At 39.8% G+C, this 18,111-nt stretch overlaps 1 protein-coding gene across 1 annotated transcript in view; it reads left to right on the top strand.

Annotated features, from left to right (window-relative positions):
- The window catches only part of DNAJC27 (DnaJ heat shock protein family (Hsp40) member C27), a 32,516-nt gene that overhangs the window by 8,691 nt on the left and 5,714 nt on the right, over window positions 1–18,111 (top strand). The window contains exons 3-5 of the mRNA XM_068983649.1: window positions 3,080–3,149; window positions 12,019–12,183; window positions 12,795–12,917. Of these exons, the coding sequence (XP_068839750.1) occupies window positions 3,080–3,149; window positions 12,019–12,183; window positions 12,795–12,917 (358 nt within the window). The remainder of the gene's footprint in view (window positions 1–3,079; window positions 3,150–12,018; window positions 12,184–12,794; window positions 12,918–18,111) is intronic.

Raw genomic sequence — 18,111 nt, 5'->3', positions numbered from 1 at the left:
CGTGCAGTCATACTTTTCTTTCTCACTGCCATCCTTCATTCTGTCTGCCTGAAATGTGCTTTCCCCTCATCTCTCCCCCTGTCAATCTCCTCAAGCTCTAAAGTATACATGTTCCCATGAGACATCCTGAACATCCCCTTTATCGGTCAGGACTCATTTTAGTTGAAAATGACAGTTGTATTAAAATTCTCTGCTATTCATAGGTGTTAGCATAAATTGTCTTGTCTTATTATTTGTATGTATTTAATGTCTCCTGCTAGATTATGAGCTCCATGTCAAGAGGCTATTAGAATAAATAATCTCCAAGTGCCTGGTACAGTGCTAGTATACAGTCCATACTCAATAAATAATTATTGTTAGGTAAGATACAGCTAAAGAGGAAGCTTGCGACATTAGAATATGAGGGCAACATTCAAGAAGGTAGACTACAGTTGTGAGGGGTATCTATACTTCAGGGCACAGGATTTCAGTGATATGGTAGTATATCCTGTTTAAGGCAGTTTTGTTTTGAGTCCATATTAGTAGCTAATTTATTTACCTAAGAAGCGAGAGTTACCATGTTATGCCATAGAGCTGTGGTTTATTCAATAGACTATAGTCATCTCAATATCTGAGGAATATTGGTTCCAGGACCCTCTGTGGATACCAAAACCTGCCGATGTTCAAATCCCTTATATATAAGATAGTATAGTACTTACTATACACATTCTCTCAATACTTTAAATTTTCTCTATATAACTATAATACATAATAGAATGTAAATACAATGTTAATGCTATGTAAGTAGTTGCCACTTTGCAGCAAATTCAAATTTTGCTTTTTGAAATAGTAAGGTTTTTTTTTCCCTGAATATTTTTGGTCCAAGTTCAGTTGAATCTATGGATACAGAACTTGCAGATACAGAGTGCTGCAGATACAGAGTGTTGATTATGTTCTGTTTTTGGTTGAAATTTTTTTTTTGTCCTTTGGTGAGGAAGAGGATATGGTTGACAGAAACCTAACTCAAGTCAAAAAAAAAAAGGAGAGAAAAAAAATGCTATTGATCAATTCACATAATCCAATCATGAGAATATAGCTGGGTCTCAGAGATCCCTGGAACTAGGGAGGGATTTCACAACATGTCTGTCTCTACCTTTTGGCTCCCTCTCCACAGCTGCCAGTACTTCTCAGGCTTTCCAAAACTAATCTCAAATTTAAAAATCCCAGGGAAAGTTTTGTTTGTCCAGGTGGTGACAGGCACCTTTCCCCAGCTCTTGTTAGCTGTGGCCAGCAGAGTGGCATCAAAAAAGAAGATGGGAGAGCCCATTTAAACCACAGATGGCAGGAGGAAGAGAGACACTCTTTGAGCAGTCAAAACAATGGAAGCTCACTCCATCCTTCAAATCACAGTATGCTTAAGAACTACTTGAAGAAAGTCTGTAAAAGTGAAGATTCCCAAGCCTCATCCAGTAAGATTCTGATTTACTGGGGCTGAGGTGGGGCACAGCACTCTACAATATAAACACTCTTCCCCTCATTCCATAATTATGATTTAGGTGGTCTTCAGGCCACAGTTTAGGAGAGCACTGGCTTGAGGTAATGAATTACCGTTTTTCTTAAAGTAATATCCTCTGTCAGACTTCTGAAGTAAACTGCCCTGTTTTGAGTTCCAATTTGTAAACATAATTTATGTTTCTTCCTGATTTTATAAACTTCAGTTCCATCCCTTGTCAGCTGCTATGTGACAGAACTTTCTGATAGGAGTTGTTATATAAGATCTTCTCCAGATGCTCTCAAACTCTTAAATATTTTGTTTTGTTTTGCTGTTCTCACATCCTTTTACGAGACAGATCCTGAATTCACAGTTGTTAAAATGAAAGCAAATGTGCATCTTAGAACTGATGAAATATGGCAGATAATTCAGGACTGAAGAAATCACGATGAGTAGTGGTTAGTCTGATTTAAATATACAAGTAATATAAAACAACTGTAGGAATTATGGTTTCAGAATAGAAAGTACATGTTATAAACTTGGACAGGGAATTATAATCATAAACAAAGTAGGAGGTAATATAGAAACAATGAGAGAAGGTGCTATTTCCTTGTAGTCCACAGAGGGAGTCCTACCAATGCTGTCTGAAGCACGTTACTTAAAAAACACAGAACTCTAATCTGTTGATTTATTGTTAATAATCTCTATTCTTAACCTTAGAGGAATCTTTTAGGAAATGCTATTTCTGTAATGCAGAACATTTATATTTAAAACTCAGTAATTCCCCCCAGTTTACTTCAGTTTCTTTTTCTTTCTTTTGTTAAATGCAGTGAAAATTAAAATTTTCTTTTATTTTAAATTAATATAATCCCAATTTTGTAAAAAATATTGATGTTTATCATTCTTATCTATATATAAAAAAGAAGTCTACAGTGATGCTCATCTGTTAATGAAGGTTTTTCTTTCTGGGTAGTAGGCTTTGGGGTTACTTTTAAGCTTTCATCTTTGTACTTTTCTTTAGTGTTTGAGTTATTTATAATGTTTCATTGATTCATTTTCCAGTAGTGATTTTTCTCTAGAAAATAAAAGGACTAGGAGCAAGAATGGTATGAGGTTAGCAGTAGTTAATTCTAATGTGGATGGTTGTTATTTCCCTTTTCTTTTCTCTACTTCCAAATTTCTGAAAACAGATTGACTGTTATTCTTGCTCAAGTGAAGATCATAAGAAAATTGAACAAACATGATTAAAATAGTAATACAACTTTGTACTATTTGTACCATTTATTGTACTGCATGGTAACAAGCACAACCAGTAGTAATTAAGATGTCATACTAAGTGAAGTAAAACATTTTGTTTTTCTTCATCTTGCTCCTACTGTCCAGATAAATTTGTTTTAGCAGCACAGTAATAGCTACCGTTTGTTTTGTACGGGGTATAGACTGAACTGTTGTGGTAAGGTGAAGCTAAATGGGACTGCTTGTTCTAAAAAAGCCTCTTTTAAATTTCATACGCATAACCTTTTGAAATTCATAAGCAACATAAATGATATTAACATGAGTACAGAAGCCATGACCCGCTTTGGGATTGTTTTCATTTGAACATTTCAGGGTACAAGTCAGAGACAGAGAAATCAAAGTTAACATCTTTGATATGGCTGGAGATCCCTTCTTCTACGAGGTAAGAAAGCCTTTTTGAGAAAAACCTATATCCAGTATTGTCAATGGGTTGAAGGAATGCTCCTGAATTATCAAAACAACCACTATTCAAGTCATGTGTAAAAATAGGTAAATTTAGCCAGTGTTTGTGCCTTAACTTAATGGACATCTGTTGGTCTTTGGTACTGTCTCCTTAAATAGTGGTAGGAAATTTTGTTGCTAATCTTTCAAACACTTAGATAAGACATTTTAACCTTCAAAAGATTGTTGCTTTTCACTTTGTGCCTTAGCCTAGAACACGAAAAGATAATTACATTCATCCTGAGGCTTAGGAATTCAGAAGTGAACCCTTCGTAGCCGGGTGCTAGAGGGATTTTCCAGGGCACTCCTCAGTCACGTGTCCTCTCTCCCCAGAAGTTAAAGCAGCTTCACTTCACTTCCTTTCATCTGCCTATCAGTCCTCAGTACTCTCAGAGTGAATCTTATGGCCATTCTCTTTTGCTTTTCCTCCCTTCTGTTTTTCCTTTTCCATCAGGAGTCTCTTTACTCTTTCTAGTTTGGCCCTTTCATTTCTGCTTTTGTCTTTATTATTTCCTTCCTTCTGCTTCCTATGGATGTATTCTACTCTTCTGGTAGTGAAGAGAGCTTAGGTTATTGATTTGAGATGTTCATCTTTTCTAATGTATGAATTTGGTATTATAAATTCTCCTCTCAGCACTGCATAGCTGTATCCCACAAATTTTGGTATGTTGTATTTTCATTTTCATTTATACACTTCTTTTCAAAATTTCCCTTGATATTTTCTGTTTGACCTATGGATTATTTAGAAGTATGTTGTTTAGTTTCCAAGTGTTTAGAAATTTTCCTGTTATCTTTCTGTCACTGATTTCTAGTTTGATTTCAGAGAACATACTGTGATCAGAGAACATACTGTATGATTTCAATTCTTTAAAATTTATTGAGGTTTTTTTTCATGGCTCAGGATGTGGCCTGTCTTGGTAAATGTTATGTGGGTGCTTCAAAATAATGTGTATTCTGCTATTGATGGATAAAATTTTCTATAAATATTCATTAGATCCTTTTGGTCAGTTGTGTTGAATTCTTTTATATCCTTGCTTTTTTTCTGTTTATTTGTTCTGTTAGTTGCTAAAAGAGGGATTTTGAAGTTTCCAGCTGTAACTGGATTTGTCTATTTCTCTTTTCAGTTTTTGCTTCACATATTTGCAGCTATCTTGTTTGGTACATATACATTTAGGATTGCTTTGTATTCATTATATAATGTTGTTATTGTATACTGTCCGCCTGTGTCTCTGATAATTTTCTTCCTAATGTCTATTTTATCTGATATTAATATAGACATTTCTGCTTTCTTTTGATTAATATTTGCATGATACATCTTTTTCTATCTTTGCACTTTCAGCCTGCCTGTATCTTTATATTTGAAGTGACTTTCTTAGAGGATAATACATAGTTCAGTCATTTTTTTAAAAGTATTATGCCAATTTTTTGTCCTTAGCCCATTTATTTTTCTGTAATTATTGATATGTTAGGGCTTAAGTCTACTATTTTATTTTTTGTTTTCGATTTTTTGTTTCTACTTTCTTTTTCCTGTCTTCCCGTGGATTACTTGAATGCTTTCGGAATTCCATTTTGATTTGTCTATAGTGTTTTTGAGTAAATCTTTCTGCATAGCTTTATTGGTAGGCACTCTACTTACTACACCACATGTTATCACAGTCTACTGTTATTAGTTTAACAATTTTAGTGGGGTGTAGAAACTATTCCTCCTTTTATGCCCCTTTATCCTCTCCCATTTATAATTATCTTCAATATTTTGTCTACATACAAGAGAACCACAGTAGTATTTAATTTTTGGTTAACTGTCAAACGTAATTTAGAGAATGAGAGAGAAGGAAAGCATATTATATTCACTCATATTTTTGCTTGCCCTATTCTTTCATCTTTTGTTGTGTTCCTATTGCAGGAAGGGGGGCCCCTTCCAGGGCCCAAAAGGGGGCTCTTGTCTAACACTTGGAAAAGAATTGACTGAGGAGACACATGTGCTGACAAAGCAAGAGACTGTACTGGGAAGGGGTGCCTGGGTGGAGAGCAGTAGGGTAGGGGAACTCAGGAGGACTGCTCTGCCACATAGCCTGCAGTCTTGGATTTTATGGTGATGAGATTAGTTTCCAGGTTATCTTTAGCCAGTCATTCTGATTCAGGGTCCTTCCTGGTGGTGCATGCATTGTTCAGCCAGAATGGATGCCAGCGAGAAGGATTCTGGGAGGTAGTAGGACACGTGTTGTCTCCTTTTGACCTTTCCCAAATTCTTCCAGTAGGTGGTGGCTTGTTAGTTGCGTGTTCCTTATTAGGACCTCCTGTTGTGAAATAACTCACACAAATGGTCATTATGGTACCTGGCCAGTGTGGGTGCTTTCAGTTAGCATGTCTCCCCTAACATTCCAAGGCTGCATCTTTCATCCTTTGTATTTAGAGGACTCCTTTAGCCATTCTTTTAGTGTAAGTCTGGCGGCAGCAGATTCTCTTAGTTTTCCAAACATTCCTTGAATGTTTTGGTTTCCCTTTGGTCTTGAATAATTTTTTTTTTATTGCAGGTATGGGATTCTGGGTTGATATTGTTACCAGACCAAACTTGGGTCCGCTTGCCCTTGCACAGTAAATTCAGTTCTACTGACAGTGGGTTATGGTGAAGGAAAGTACAGCGTTTATTGCAGAGTGCCAAGCAAGTAGCTGGGAACTGCTAAAACACAGAACAAAACCCCAAATTCCTAAAGGGTTTTTCAGAGCATTTTTAAAGGTGAGGGAGGGAGGGTTGCAGGGTATGACATCAGCTGTTGCACAATTCTCTGATTGGTTGATGGTGAAGTAACAGGGCAGGGGTTGGCATTCTCTGTCCTTAGGCACCAGTAGGTCTGGGGGTGCTTCTTGCTCTTGGTCATTAAGTAGTTCATTTCTTCCACTGGTGGTGGTTTTAGCATCTGTAAAACAGCTCAGGAAGTGTGCATCAGATACTATTATCTAGGTATTTAAAAGAGGAGCTATAGCAGAGGATGTCTGTCCCAAAAACGCTTCCATGGGGTTCTGCTCAGTTACAATTTTTCTTCTTTCTTGTTTTTCAGCGTTTGAAAAATAGTGTGCTTCTTTCCTCTGGCCTCATGGTGTCTGCTGAGAAATCTGCTGTCATTTGAAATGTCTTTTCCCCCCACTTTGCTTTTTTAACATCGTCACTGGTTTTTTAATATAAGATCAGGTCCATTTCATCTTAAGCTTAGAAATTTCTGCTGTAAAATTGTTTCAACTCTGCGTTAAGAAAGCAGCAGTGTTTTAAGCATTGTATTTCGTGGGAAAAATAGTAAATATCACAGAAAACTTCGTACTTTGCTGTTTACTCTAATTTCTCTTGAACTGTGTAAAAGTTCTTTCATGTTATATGAGAATCATTTCTCCTCATACGATTATTTTCCTTTTCTTTACTTATATTTCCTTATCATTTGTTGTTTTCATGCCAGCTCTTGTACTCCCTGAGCCTCTTAACCACAACAATTTCAACACTCTCAGGGAAGAATGGGGCTTCTGACTGAAAGATTTATTGGGAAGGTTAACTTAATTACCAATAGGTTCAGAGAGGTGTCATTTTCTTTTTTTTTCTTCTGACTGCTTTCATGATTTTTTTCCTTTGTCTTTAGTTATTAGAGTTTTAATTATGATGTCTATTGGCATGGATTTCTTTGAGTTTTTCCTGTCTGGGGTTTTCTCAGCTTCTTATATCTGTTGGCTTCCATCTCTTGACAAATTTGGGAAGTTTTCAACCATTATTTCTTCAGTACTTTTTCAGTGCTACCATATTTATCCTCTCCTTCCTGGACTCTGATCTTGTTATAGTGTCACAGGTTCCTAAGGCTCTGCTCTTTTCCTTTTTTCTTTTCTTTCTTTCTTTTTTTTTTAAAGTTTATTTCCTCTCTATTGTTCAGATTAGGTAATTTTTGTTATCTTGCCTTCTGTTTCACTGATTCTTTGCACCATCTCCTCCATTCTGCTGTTGAACACAACTCCTGAGCTTTTTATTTTAGTCATTCTATTTTTTCAGTAATTAGTTTTCCTAAAATTTCCACTGTGCCTTTGCTTGAGTAGGTGCAGGTAGATAGACAGTGTTTTCCTGAGGTGTCAGTTTGGAGGAGAGTGGTTATCATGTAAAGTTCTTTGTCTTTCCTGGTCTTTCACTAAAGAGAACAGCCTTTTGTTAGGCTTTTATTGGTCTGTACTCATTGGTATTTCCAAGTTGTACTTTTGCAGCTCTAAATTTTGGATACATGAGGAAAAGAAAACCCAGGAAACTCACCACTGTGTCATTGCTCAGGTCCCAAGGTCCCTTGCTTGTCTGCCTTCTTCTATCCACTTTCCAGAGTCTTCTTATGTATGATATATATATATATATAGTCCAGAATTTTACTTCTGCTTAGTGGAAATAAGAGGGAAAAGTACATCTACTTCATCTTCCCAGAGGAAACGTAATTTAATGACTGTTTAATCTTCCATCTTGTGACACCCAGATATTTAGGTAAAATGAATTCCTTTTGATTGTGAAGCCTTATAATTGTTATATCAATTTCACAAGTGTAGAATATTGTCAGTGAAAAAGGCATGGAGGCTCTCAGTGACCAGAAGTTTGACATAGATTCTGACTACCGGAAATGCTGACATTAATCTTAGGTTACACCAGAGTTATGTGAGTGGAGAGTTAGGAGATGCCCGAGAATCACTGTGTCCAGAGTTCTGTCATCGTAGGATTTCTTTCCGTAGCATTCCTGATTGATGGCCGTCATTCATCTACCAGATAGCAGCATGCCAGTTTCTGTGCTGCAGACTGGGAATACACAACCCCTGTTTTCACGACACATAAACATGTCAGAGAAGACACATGTTAGACAAAGGACAGAATGCTTGGGAGCACTTAGTATCCACACCTAGCTTATCTGGAAAGATAGGAAATCCTGTTGAAGGAAGCAGCATTTAAACTGAGTGCTGAAGGAGAAGTAAGAGTTATGTAGGTTGGTGGGAATCCAGGGACAATATAAGTCACGGGACAATTTTGAGTGGTGCAGACTCTAGGAGTTTGAAGAGTGATTTTCTTTAATGATGGGGTCTCACCCCTTCACAAGTTAATCCTTTAGAGTTAAAGACTCCATATTAACAACTTCTCTGTTGTGAAGCTGCCTTCCTTTGACTTTTGCCTCTAATTCTGGCCTTGTTTTTGAAGCAACATAGACTGAGGCTGTGCTTCTACAAGAGACCTCCTAATATTTGTTAATTTGCTTCTTTCAAGGTGAAACATTTTTTATTCTCACTACTGCATGCTGTTGGATAACCCCTAGTGAGCTGACAGGGAGCTGAGAACTGAGCACAGCCTTCCAGATACTGTCTGACTAGTGACGAAGACTGAGTCTTCTGTTACTTTCTGTCATTAGACACTAGAATCTTACTAATGCAGCTCGCAATTTCAATAGCTTCTTTTCAGCAGCTCACAGAAATAGAAATATAATTAACAGAAGTGCCTTAAAATCATCACTTCTGAAGTACCTTTTCTCCAAAAGAGCCTTGATCTCTCCTTTTTTGTCAAATGTTTGCTGTCTATAGCTCAAACCCTCCTTTTTGACAAAGCCAAAGCCATCATCTTTCTAAGCCCTCAACTGACCAGCATACCCCATTGCTCAGCACATGCCTAGTGAAGCACCCACGTTCATCCTCGGGGTCCCAGGCTTCCTCAGATCCTTAGCACCTGTTCTGTGTTGGAGCTTCCACTGCCACCAGTCCAACCCACCAGGTTAACCCAAAGAGCCTCCTGAGAAAAGATGGTCCCTCAGTGTGTCAGGTAAAGTGATCTCAGAGGGAAGTGTCAGAGAGGGGACTCCCGCCCAAGAGAAAGGTGGCCTGTGTCTTGCCATGAGTCTTGCTTCCCGTCACACACACACCTGAATCCTGGAGTTTATTGGAATGAGTTAGTGGGTCTATAATAACTTTCTGAGGCCTGAGTGATATTAAACTAACAGCTTTCTTTAACCTACAAGCTTGAAAAGTGTGCCATCTCTGCTTTAAAGTTCAATAACCCTAGTTCCCTTAGCATCCTATTTAATTGAACTGTGGCTTAAGTCTGCCAGGACTCACAGTAGACTGCTCTTTGGGGACATAAGAATAATAGGATTCTAGGGCACCACTGAGGCATACACTTGGACCTCAGGATACTCAGGTTTGAGGTAATAAAATCACTTACTCAAGGTAACATAGGTAGATAGTTGCTGAACCCAGAATTGAGCTTGAGTCCTTTGAAAGAGAAATCCATTGAGCTTTTTAAATTCTCTTTTTATACACAAATCTCACTTTGGACAGCATGATCTCTACTGTTCTTTACTATACTTCTGCTCTTTGCTATAGCACATTCAGCCATTTGATTAAACAAATATGTGTCAAATATTAAAAAAAATTAAATTTAATTTAAAAAAAAACAACAAAAAACAAATATGTGTCAAATATTTATACCTGCTAGGCCCAGGGACTGACACAAAGGTGATATGTGCCTTCACACCACTTATAGTCTAGAGGGGAAGACAGCTAGCTATGCCACTAACTATGAAACTAGACAGGAAGTGACATGAGTGCTCTTAGAAGTACAAGATGCTGTGGTATTCCAAGGGATATAGATAGAGGTTGCATTCTGTTTTGCAGGTGGAGGGGACCAGATGGTGAAAAAGGGAGAAGAAAAAGCTACATGAAAGATACAGTATTATAGCTTGATCTTGGAAAGTGGAAGATGAAGAGGTGTCCATTTCCAGGTGGAATTAGGAGGGCATAGGGCAGGTTTGGGGAATGAGACTATCCAGTTTGAAGTACAGGAGATGGGTTGGGGGACATGGCTGAAAAGTGAGTGGAGGACTGTTCAGAAACTGTTAATGTCAATTATAAGGGTTTGAACTTTGGAGAGTGTGCACTAGAGAAACAGGAAAGAATTTTTGAGCCAGGGCTTTAAAAAAGATACATATGCACAGTGTATAGTGTTGCTAAGGAGATTGCTTAGAAGACTTGAGCAGTGGTGCAATCAAGAGATAATACTGGCAACGAAAATGGAAAGGAAGTGATAGTGCAGGAAGCATGGTGGAGGCAGCTTCTGCAGAATTGTTTGAGCAGAGGGACAGGAGCGCAGCAGAGGCTAACAGGCTCTCAACCCAAGTGACTCAGAGAAGGGGGTGCTGCTGTCATCACTAGAAGTTCAAGGGAAGGAAAAGTGTAGGAAGGAATGAGGTGGAGGGTTTCCTGTTATATGGATTGAATCTGAGGTTCCAACAGGACATTCAGCTGGGAGTCTAGAGCTACTTGGAAATGCAGGAAGCACAGATGAAAGGACTCACTTGGAGGTTCTCACAGTTGAAACTGTGCAAGTGGTTGACTTTGCTGAGTTGGGAAGAAGGGTAACAAAGAAAGGATGAGGGCCCAGGACAGGGTTTGGGGAACTGTGGCAGCAGACTGGAGTGGGAGCAATGGAGGGAAGAGGAGTTGGTGGAAGAGAGATGGGTTAAAGAACCTGGAGAATGTGACGTGGGAGTCAGGCAACAGGATTCCGGATGGAAGGGAAAGCCCCACTGTAGCTGCTGTGGGAGGGCTGAGGACCCCGAGTACTGAGGGGAAAGGAAGCCTTCCTGGTCTTCATGATGTTAAATTCACTCTGATTATGTTGGGTTGGATTTTAGGGGATAGCTTCCTATGTTTCTGTAAGGTAAGAGGCACTTACATTCTCTGCCCAGGTGTCTGTCTCTGCTCAGAAACCCATAGATACTTCATGCCAGATGTGTGAGAGAAGTCTTTGTTCTTACCACATATCCAGCATAGGTCTCAGTACTTAACCAGATTTTTCTGAAAAGAACACATAATGCATGGCCTCTGTCAAGATTCTTACTTGTATTTTGGCCTGAAACCCCTAGTCTGTCAGTGTGACTCCTCATCCACCTAACTTGTCACGTTAGCGCCTCTCCCACTTCACACCCTGCACTTCCTGCTCCTTCTTCCCAGAAGTGAAGATACGCCCCAGAGGCGAGTTGCCATGGCTGATAAGAACCTCAGAGAGTGAATGCAAGGAAGGAAGGGAGAAGGTGCTGATATTGTTTCCCAGGCACCATTTAGGGGCTCTGCCTTCTTGATCTCATTTACTCCTCATAATAACCCTGTGAAGTAAGTAGTATTATCCCCATTTTACAGATGAGGAAACTGAGACGCAGGGAGTTAAGGGACTTGCCCAAGATCGCACAACTAGTAAGTAAGCGTGAACCCAGATCTGATCCCAGGGCCTGTGCTGTTTTCCACTGCATATTACACAGACACTCAGAGTTCAGAGTTTCAGAGTTGCTGGTGAGACCCAGGAGTCCTAGGGAGGTTCTGCCCAGCCTCCTGGGAAAAGCCAGCTTTTGGATGTGATATGTAAATGTCTATACCTTGTTGCTGAGACTGGTGTCATTTTTGCCTTAAGTTCTTTTTAATTGTTCACTCATCTTCCTCGTTCTTCCTAAGAAGAACTTCATGTAATTTGTGTTCTTCTTAAGGCCTGCTGATAACAATTAAAGATTGATTGCCTCTGAGGAGTAGAACTGGAGGTGAGGAGGGACAGGGTAGAAGGCTGTTAGATCCATTACAAGTCCTTCTATTCGAATAGACTTCTTTTTTTTAATCATGTTATTTTGATTTTATTAAAAGCCCTCCAAAGACCAGTAGTACAATTAGTAAACAGTATGAATACACACAGGAACACACTTTGCTAAGTTAATGACTGCGAGATATACTTTTATAAAATCACAGTATCTACATGTCGTGCATCTGTTTTTTTGAAGGTTCGTAATGAGTTTTACAAGGACACACAGGGTGTGATACTGGTCTATGATGTTGGGCAGAAAGATTCCTTTGATGCCCTTGATGCATGGCTGGCAGAAATGAGGCAAGATCTTGGACCTCATGGAAACATGGAAAATATTGTATTTGCAGTGTGTGCCAACAAGGTAACTGTTTTGGAGATGAAATGCTCAACTTCCTAGGTTCATTATGGGAAGAGTGCAGCTCTGAGTTTTGGGGAATAAATAAGAAGAAAAAAATTATGTAATCTGTAATGTTAAGAATCAGCAGCTTTTCAAAACATATGTTCCTAAAACAAAAACAATTAAGAAACAAAACCTGGCGTGTTACCCAGTTTTTTCTGGTGCCATGTTTGGGAATGGATATTGGTGAGGGAGCTGGAGAGGTGGAGCCTGGTAATCAGACTCTGACCTGACTGGAGGAGGGGGCAGAAGTTAGGTGGAACGTGGGCTGTGGAAAAGTGGAAAAGCAGACCGTGAGTGGCAGGCGTGATGGAGCCGACTTTCACAAAGATAAGCAGCAGCAGCCTTCTCAGGAGAAAGTGCTGGTAGCAGGCACCTGTGGTTTGCCACAGAGAATCAGTCCATATTCAGTGCTAGTAATTTTTTGATCCTGGTAATTTTATATACTGGTGCTGGGGTTCGCTTAAGAACAGTTTTTGCCTCAGCAGAGGGTTGACAGAGACCTCACTGGGCTGGGCCTATTCTAGAGGGACAAGGTTGGAATCTTCTCTGCTGCCTCCAACTCTCAATTTCAGATCGACTGTGCTAAGCACCGCTGTGTTGATGAAAGTGAAGGACGTCTTTGGGCTGAAAGCAAGGGGTTCCTGTACTTTGAAACTTCGGCTCAAACTGGAGAAGGAATCAATGAGATGTTCCAGGTAACCTAGCATTTTATTGTTTTAGAGTTTTTGTGTCTGACCATACCGAATTTTAGCTTAATGATGAGGAGCAGAAAGTAATAGAAGTTTCTTATTAGAATAAGCTGTTTCTTTTCAGAAGCAGGTAAGAAAGAGAGAATGGGAGAGAGAGGGTGAGAATGAGTGTGTGTGTGAGAGAGACAGAGAAAGAGGGAGATTTACCTGTCATCTCCTTTAGATCAGAATTATCTACTTATCAGAATTACTGGGAAATTCTTCAAAATACAGATTGCTGGGCTCCAGGTCCACTGGAAACTTAATGTTTTGTTGGAGCTGAGGAATCTCGGTTTTAAAAAACCTCTCTAGATGATTCCTCTGATCATCAAGTTTAATAACACTTATTATATTACTTAAATGGGAGAAAGATTTTCTTTAAAACCACATTTGGTTACATTTATATGCATAATCAAATGAAAGTATTACTTTGGCAAAATTGCCTTGCCATAGCTAATATAATCTGAGTTTGTAGCCCTTGGGGGTACAGCTAGAGAGAGACCAGGAGACTATCATTGCAGTATCAGTGAGTCATATGTAAAAGTTCCGTCTCACCAATCAAGTAGGCAGGAGAAGGATGCAATCTGAGTAGATGGTCACTTTTTAGAACTTGGGCTTCCCTTGTAGCTCAGCTGGTGAAGAATCTGCCTACAATGCGGAAACCTGGGTTTAGTCCCTGGGTTGGGAAGACCCTCTGGAGAAGGGAAAGGCTACCCACTCCAGTATTCTGGCCTAGAGAATTCCATGGACTGTATAGTCCACGGGGTCTCAAAGAGTCGGACATGACTGTGCAACTTTCACTCACTTTTAGAACTGAATAATCTTGAAGCACTTTAAGGGGTGGCTAGAGGGCAGTGGCGACCCACTCCTGTACTCTTGCCTGGAAAATCCCATGGACGGAGGAGCCTGGTGTGCTGCAGTCCATGGGGTCGCTGAGAGTTGGACACGACTCAGTGACTTCACTTTCACTTTTCACTTTCCTGCACGGAGAAGGAAATGGCAACCCACTCCAGTGTTCTTGCCTGGAGAATCCCAAGGACGGCAGAGCCTGTGGGCTGCTGTCTATGGGGTCGCACAGAGTTGGACACGACTGAAGCGACTTAGCAGCAGTAGCAGCAAACAACAAATTAGAGTCAACTTTTAATTCTAGTTTCATTTGGAAGTAAGTGGTGGCATGAATAATGCATTTTTTCTTATGAATATATCTGATATTTTAGGAATTTTTAGCATTTCAGATAATGTAGCTATACTATAAAGAGTTGTTCTTAATTACCGAGTGGGATTTCATTTAATCTTTTGTACTGAATCTCCTTCTCACAAGATGTCATCCCTCCTACTAGAAGACAGGTTTCATCCTTGGCTGACAGACTGAATTTGGCATCAGTAGCTTCTATTTCAAGACCAAACATGGTTGATGCTGTTTTGCCACTTTTCTAGCCCTTTGAGTACATAGACCCTTGTGAGTATGTACCAATATGTGTACAGTAATGGTACTTAACCATTGGAATAGTACTTTACAATTGTGGGGAAGTTTACCTGTCTCATCTCATTTGAAACTCTTAACAATGTGTGGCAGGTATCATTCTCATTTCAGATATGAGACATCCAAGAGTAGTAGTGATTTGTCCAAGAGGTATAAGTAACTGTCTCAATGTCTTTCAGCACTTTAAAGATATTTGAGTTTTCCTGTAGTCCTTCAGACTACCTTTTTTTCCCATTTTTCCTCTGTCTTTTAGATCACACAATCTCTATTGATCTGATTTCAATCTGTTAAATCTATCAAGTGAAGTTTTCAATTCACGGCTTTCCAGTTCTAGAATTTGCATTTGGTTCTTTTGTATAGTTCCCAGTTTTCTGCTGAGATTCTCTCTTTACTCATTTTGAACATATTTTTCTTAATCTCTTTGAAATATATAATAGCTTCTCTACAGTTTTTGTTCAATATCTGAACCATCTTGGGTTCAATTTCTATGGACTACTTTTTTTCCTGACTATGGATCACATTATTGTTTCTTTGTATGAGTAGTGACTTTTTATTTAACACCAGACATTATAGATAATACCCTGTAGAGACTCAGTTTGTTCATTTTCCTCAGAGGAATGTTGATTTTTGGTTCAGCAGGCAGTTGAGTTATTGACAGATTACACTGAATTTGTGTAGGCTTCACTCTTTTGCTTTAATAGTAAAGCTCAGAAGGAAGCCCAAAGTGCGTTCAAAACTCTTCTAATCTAATTTAGCAGGACTCAGCCTCCAAATTCTGTCCCTCTTGCAGATCTTGTCAATTCTTGGTTTTAGGTTTTGTTAGGCTGAGTCTGCCTCCTAAGGCATATCCTTTTTGTGGCATCTCAGCTGGATGCCAGGGGTATGAATGAGGTGTTAAGGGTGTCCCTCTACCTTAACTCTCATGAGTCTCTCTCACTATTGTGTCTTTCCCCCTCTCATGAGTCTGTCTCCAGAGAGTCTCTCTCACTAGAGCCAAACTCTAGTATCCCCAGGATGGCTCTTCTCCTCACACTGCTAGTCAGTTCTGTTCTCAATCTCTCAATAGTTGTTATCTGGTAAGCCTCAGGTGATTTCATCCTCTGTATGAGCCTAGCCATCACCTGCAAACTAATAGGGAACCCCCACATGGATTTCTTGGGGCCCAGCTCCCTCCTATCCAAGGCCCTGCTCTGCAGATTCCAGCCACTTCAGCATCCTCAAGCTCTGACCTCTGCCTCCTTAGCTCAGTGGGACTTTGTGTCTTCTTAGACTCCAGCACTCTGTGACATGGTAGGAAATGGACTCAGATAAAAGACAAAGGAGCAGTCTTACACTTGTTGTCCACTACCTGAAAAGAGTTGCCTTATATATTTACTTTTATAGTTGTTTGGCAGGATGTTCCCATGATTCCAACATGGCTGGCACTCAGACAAGGAGTTTGAAGAGACTTTTGACTTCAGTTCCAGTATTCTGTATATCACACCATAGCTGGCCTTCTATTATATTACTTGTTATGACTAAATCCCTCAGAAATTTGTGAGGGTTTATATTTTAGGTTAACTTATAGACTAGTAGAAAACCTTACTGATACATGCTGCTGCTGCTAAGTCACTTCAGTCGTGTCTTACTCTGTGGGACCCCAAAGACAGCAGCCCACCAGGCTCCCCCATCCCTGGGATTCTCCAGGCAAGAACATTGGAGTGGTTTGCTATTTCCTTCTCCAGTGCATGAAAGTGAAAAGTGAAAGTGAAGTCGCTCAGTCGTGTCCGACTCCCTGCAACCCCCTGGACTGCAGCCTACCAGGCTCCTCCGTCCATGGGATGTTCCAGGCAAGAGTACTGGAGTGGGGTGCCATTGCCTTCTCCACAGGCAAACATCTGGAAACTATGTTCCTTATTAGGTTGCTTTTATTTTTTAGATAAATCTAGAATTAGTGAATAATTAGTCTGTTTAAAAAAAAAGGCTAATAAAGAGTATAATAAAACAATTCTATAAGTACTTAGAAGTAGTACTTTCCTGCTGGTTCAGTTTAATAAATACTTTCTTTGTTTCCTATTACTTAATAGACACTTTATGTCAGGAAGGAACTTGGTTTTATCTTACACTGTTAGCACAGAGTAATATTAAGATAGACTAAAACTAAGTCAGCACTTGTCTTGGAATCTAGCAGCTTTTCCTTTGACACCCCTTTTCACATGTCAAGGTTTCTTGTTTAGGTTGCCAAGTCGATTAGCTGATAATGGAGATAAGAAAGAGGAGTCAAAGAGAAAGAAAAAAAATTTAGATTATAATAGGAACTATAGAAATAGCTGAACAAAAAAGGAGAAACGACTTCCCTGGAGGTCCAGTGGTTGAGACTCCACCTTCCAGTGTGAAGGTCACAGGTTTGATCCCTGGTCAGTAAACTAAGGTGTTAGTGGGGCTGCACCCCACATTCCTCGGGGTGCAGCCAAAAATTCAAGAAAAGGAGGAAGGGAGATTTTAAAAAATGGAGGAATGAGGAGATAAGTCAATTTAAAAGTCAGTTCAGTCACTCAGTCGTGTCTGACTCTTTGCGACTCCATGGACTGCAGCACGCCAGGCCTCCCTGTCCATCACCAACTCCCGGAGCCTACTCAAACTCATGTCCATTGAGTTGGTGATGCCATCCAACCACCTCATTCTCTGTCATCCCCTTCTCTTCCCACCTTCAATCTTTCCCAGCATCAGGGTCTTTTCTAATGAGTCAGTTCTTTGCATCTGGTGGCCAAAGTATTGGAGCTTCAGCTTCAACATCAGTCCTTCCAATGAATATTCAGGACTGATATTTCCTTTGGGATAGACTGGTTGGATCTCCTTGTTGTCCAGGGGACCCTCAAGAGTCTTCTCCAACATCACAGTTCAAAAACATCAATTCTTCAGCTCTCAGCTTTCTTTATAGTCTAACTCTCACATCCATACATGAGTACTGGAAAAGCCATAGCTTTGATTAGATGGACCTTTGTTGATAAAGTAATGTCTCTGCTTTTTAATATGCTGTCTAGGTTGGTCATAACTTTTCTTCCAAGGAGCAAGCATCTTTTGATTCCATGGTTGCAGTTAGCATCTGCTGTGATTTTGGAGCCCCCAAAAGAAAGTCTGTCACAGTTTCCACTGTTTCCCTGTCTATTTGCCATGAAGTGATAGGACCAGATGCCATGATCTTAGTTTTCTGAATATTGAGCTTTAAGCCAACTTTTTCACTCTCCTCTTTCACTTTCATCAAGAGGCTCTTTAGTTCTTCTTCGTTTTCTGCCATAAAGGAGGTGTCATCTGCAGATCTGAGGTTATTGATATTTCTCCGGCAGTCTTGATTCCAGCTTGTGCTTCATCCAGCCCAGCGTTTCTCATGAGGTACTCTGCATATAAGTTAAATAAACAGGGTGACAATATACAGCCTTGACGTACTCCTTTCCCGATATGGAACTAGTCTGTTGTTCTATGTCCAGTTCTAACTGTTGCTTCCTGACCTGCATACAGGTTACTGAAGAGGCAGGTCAGGTGGTCTGGTATTCCCATCTCTTTCAGAATTTTCCACAGTTTATTGTGATCCACACAGTCAAAGGCTTTGGCATAGTCAATAAAGCAAAAATAGATGTTTTTCTGGAACTCTCTTGCTTTTTCCATGATCCAGTGGATGTTGGCAATTTGATCTCTGGT

Source organism: Capricornis sumatraensis, chromosome 1 (assembly GCF_032405125.1).
Source record: "Capricornis sumatraensis isolate serow.1 chromosome 1, serow.2, whole genome shotgun sequence".
In the NCBI taxonomy this organism is placed as follows: Eukaryota; Metazoa; Chordata; class Mammalia; order Artiodactyla; family Bovidae; genus Capricornis; species Capricornis sumatraensis.
This window is presented reverse-complemented; position numbering and strand designations above follow the sequence as displayed.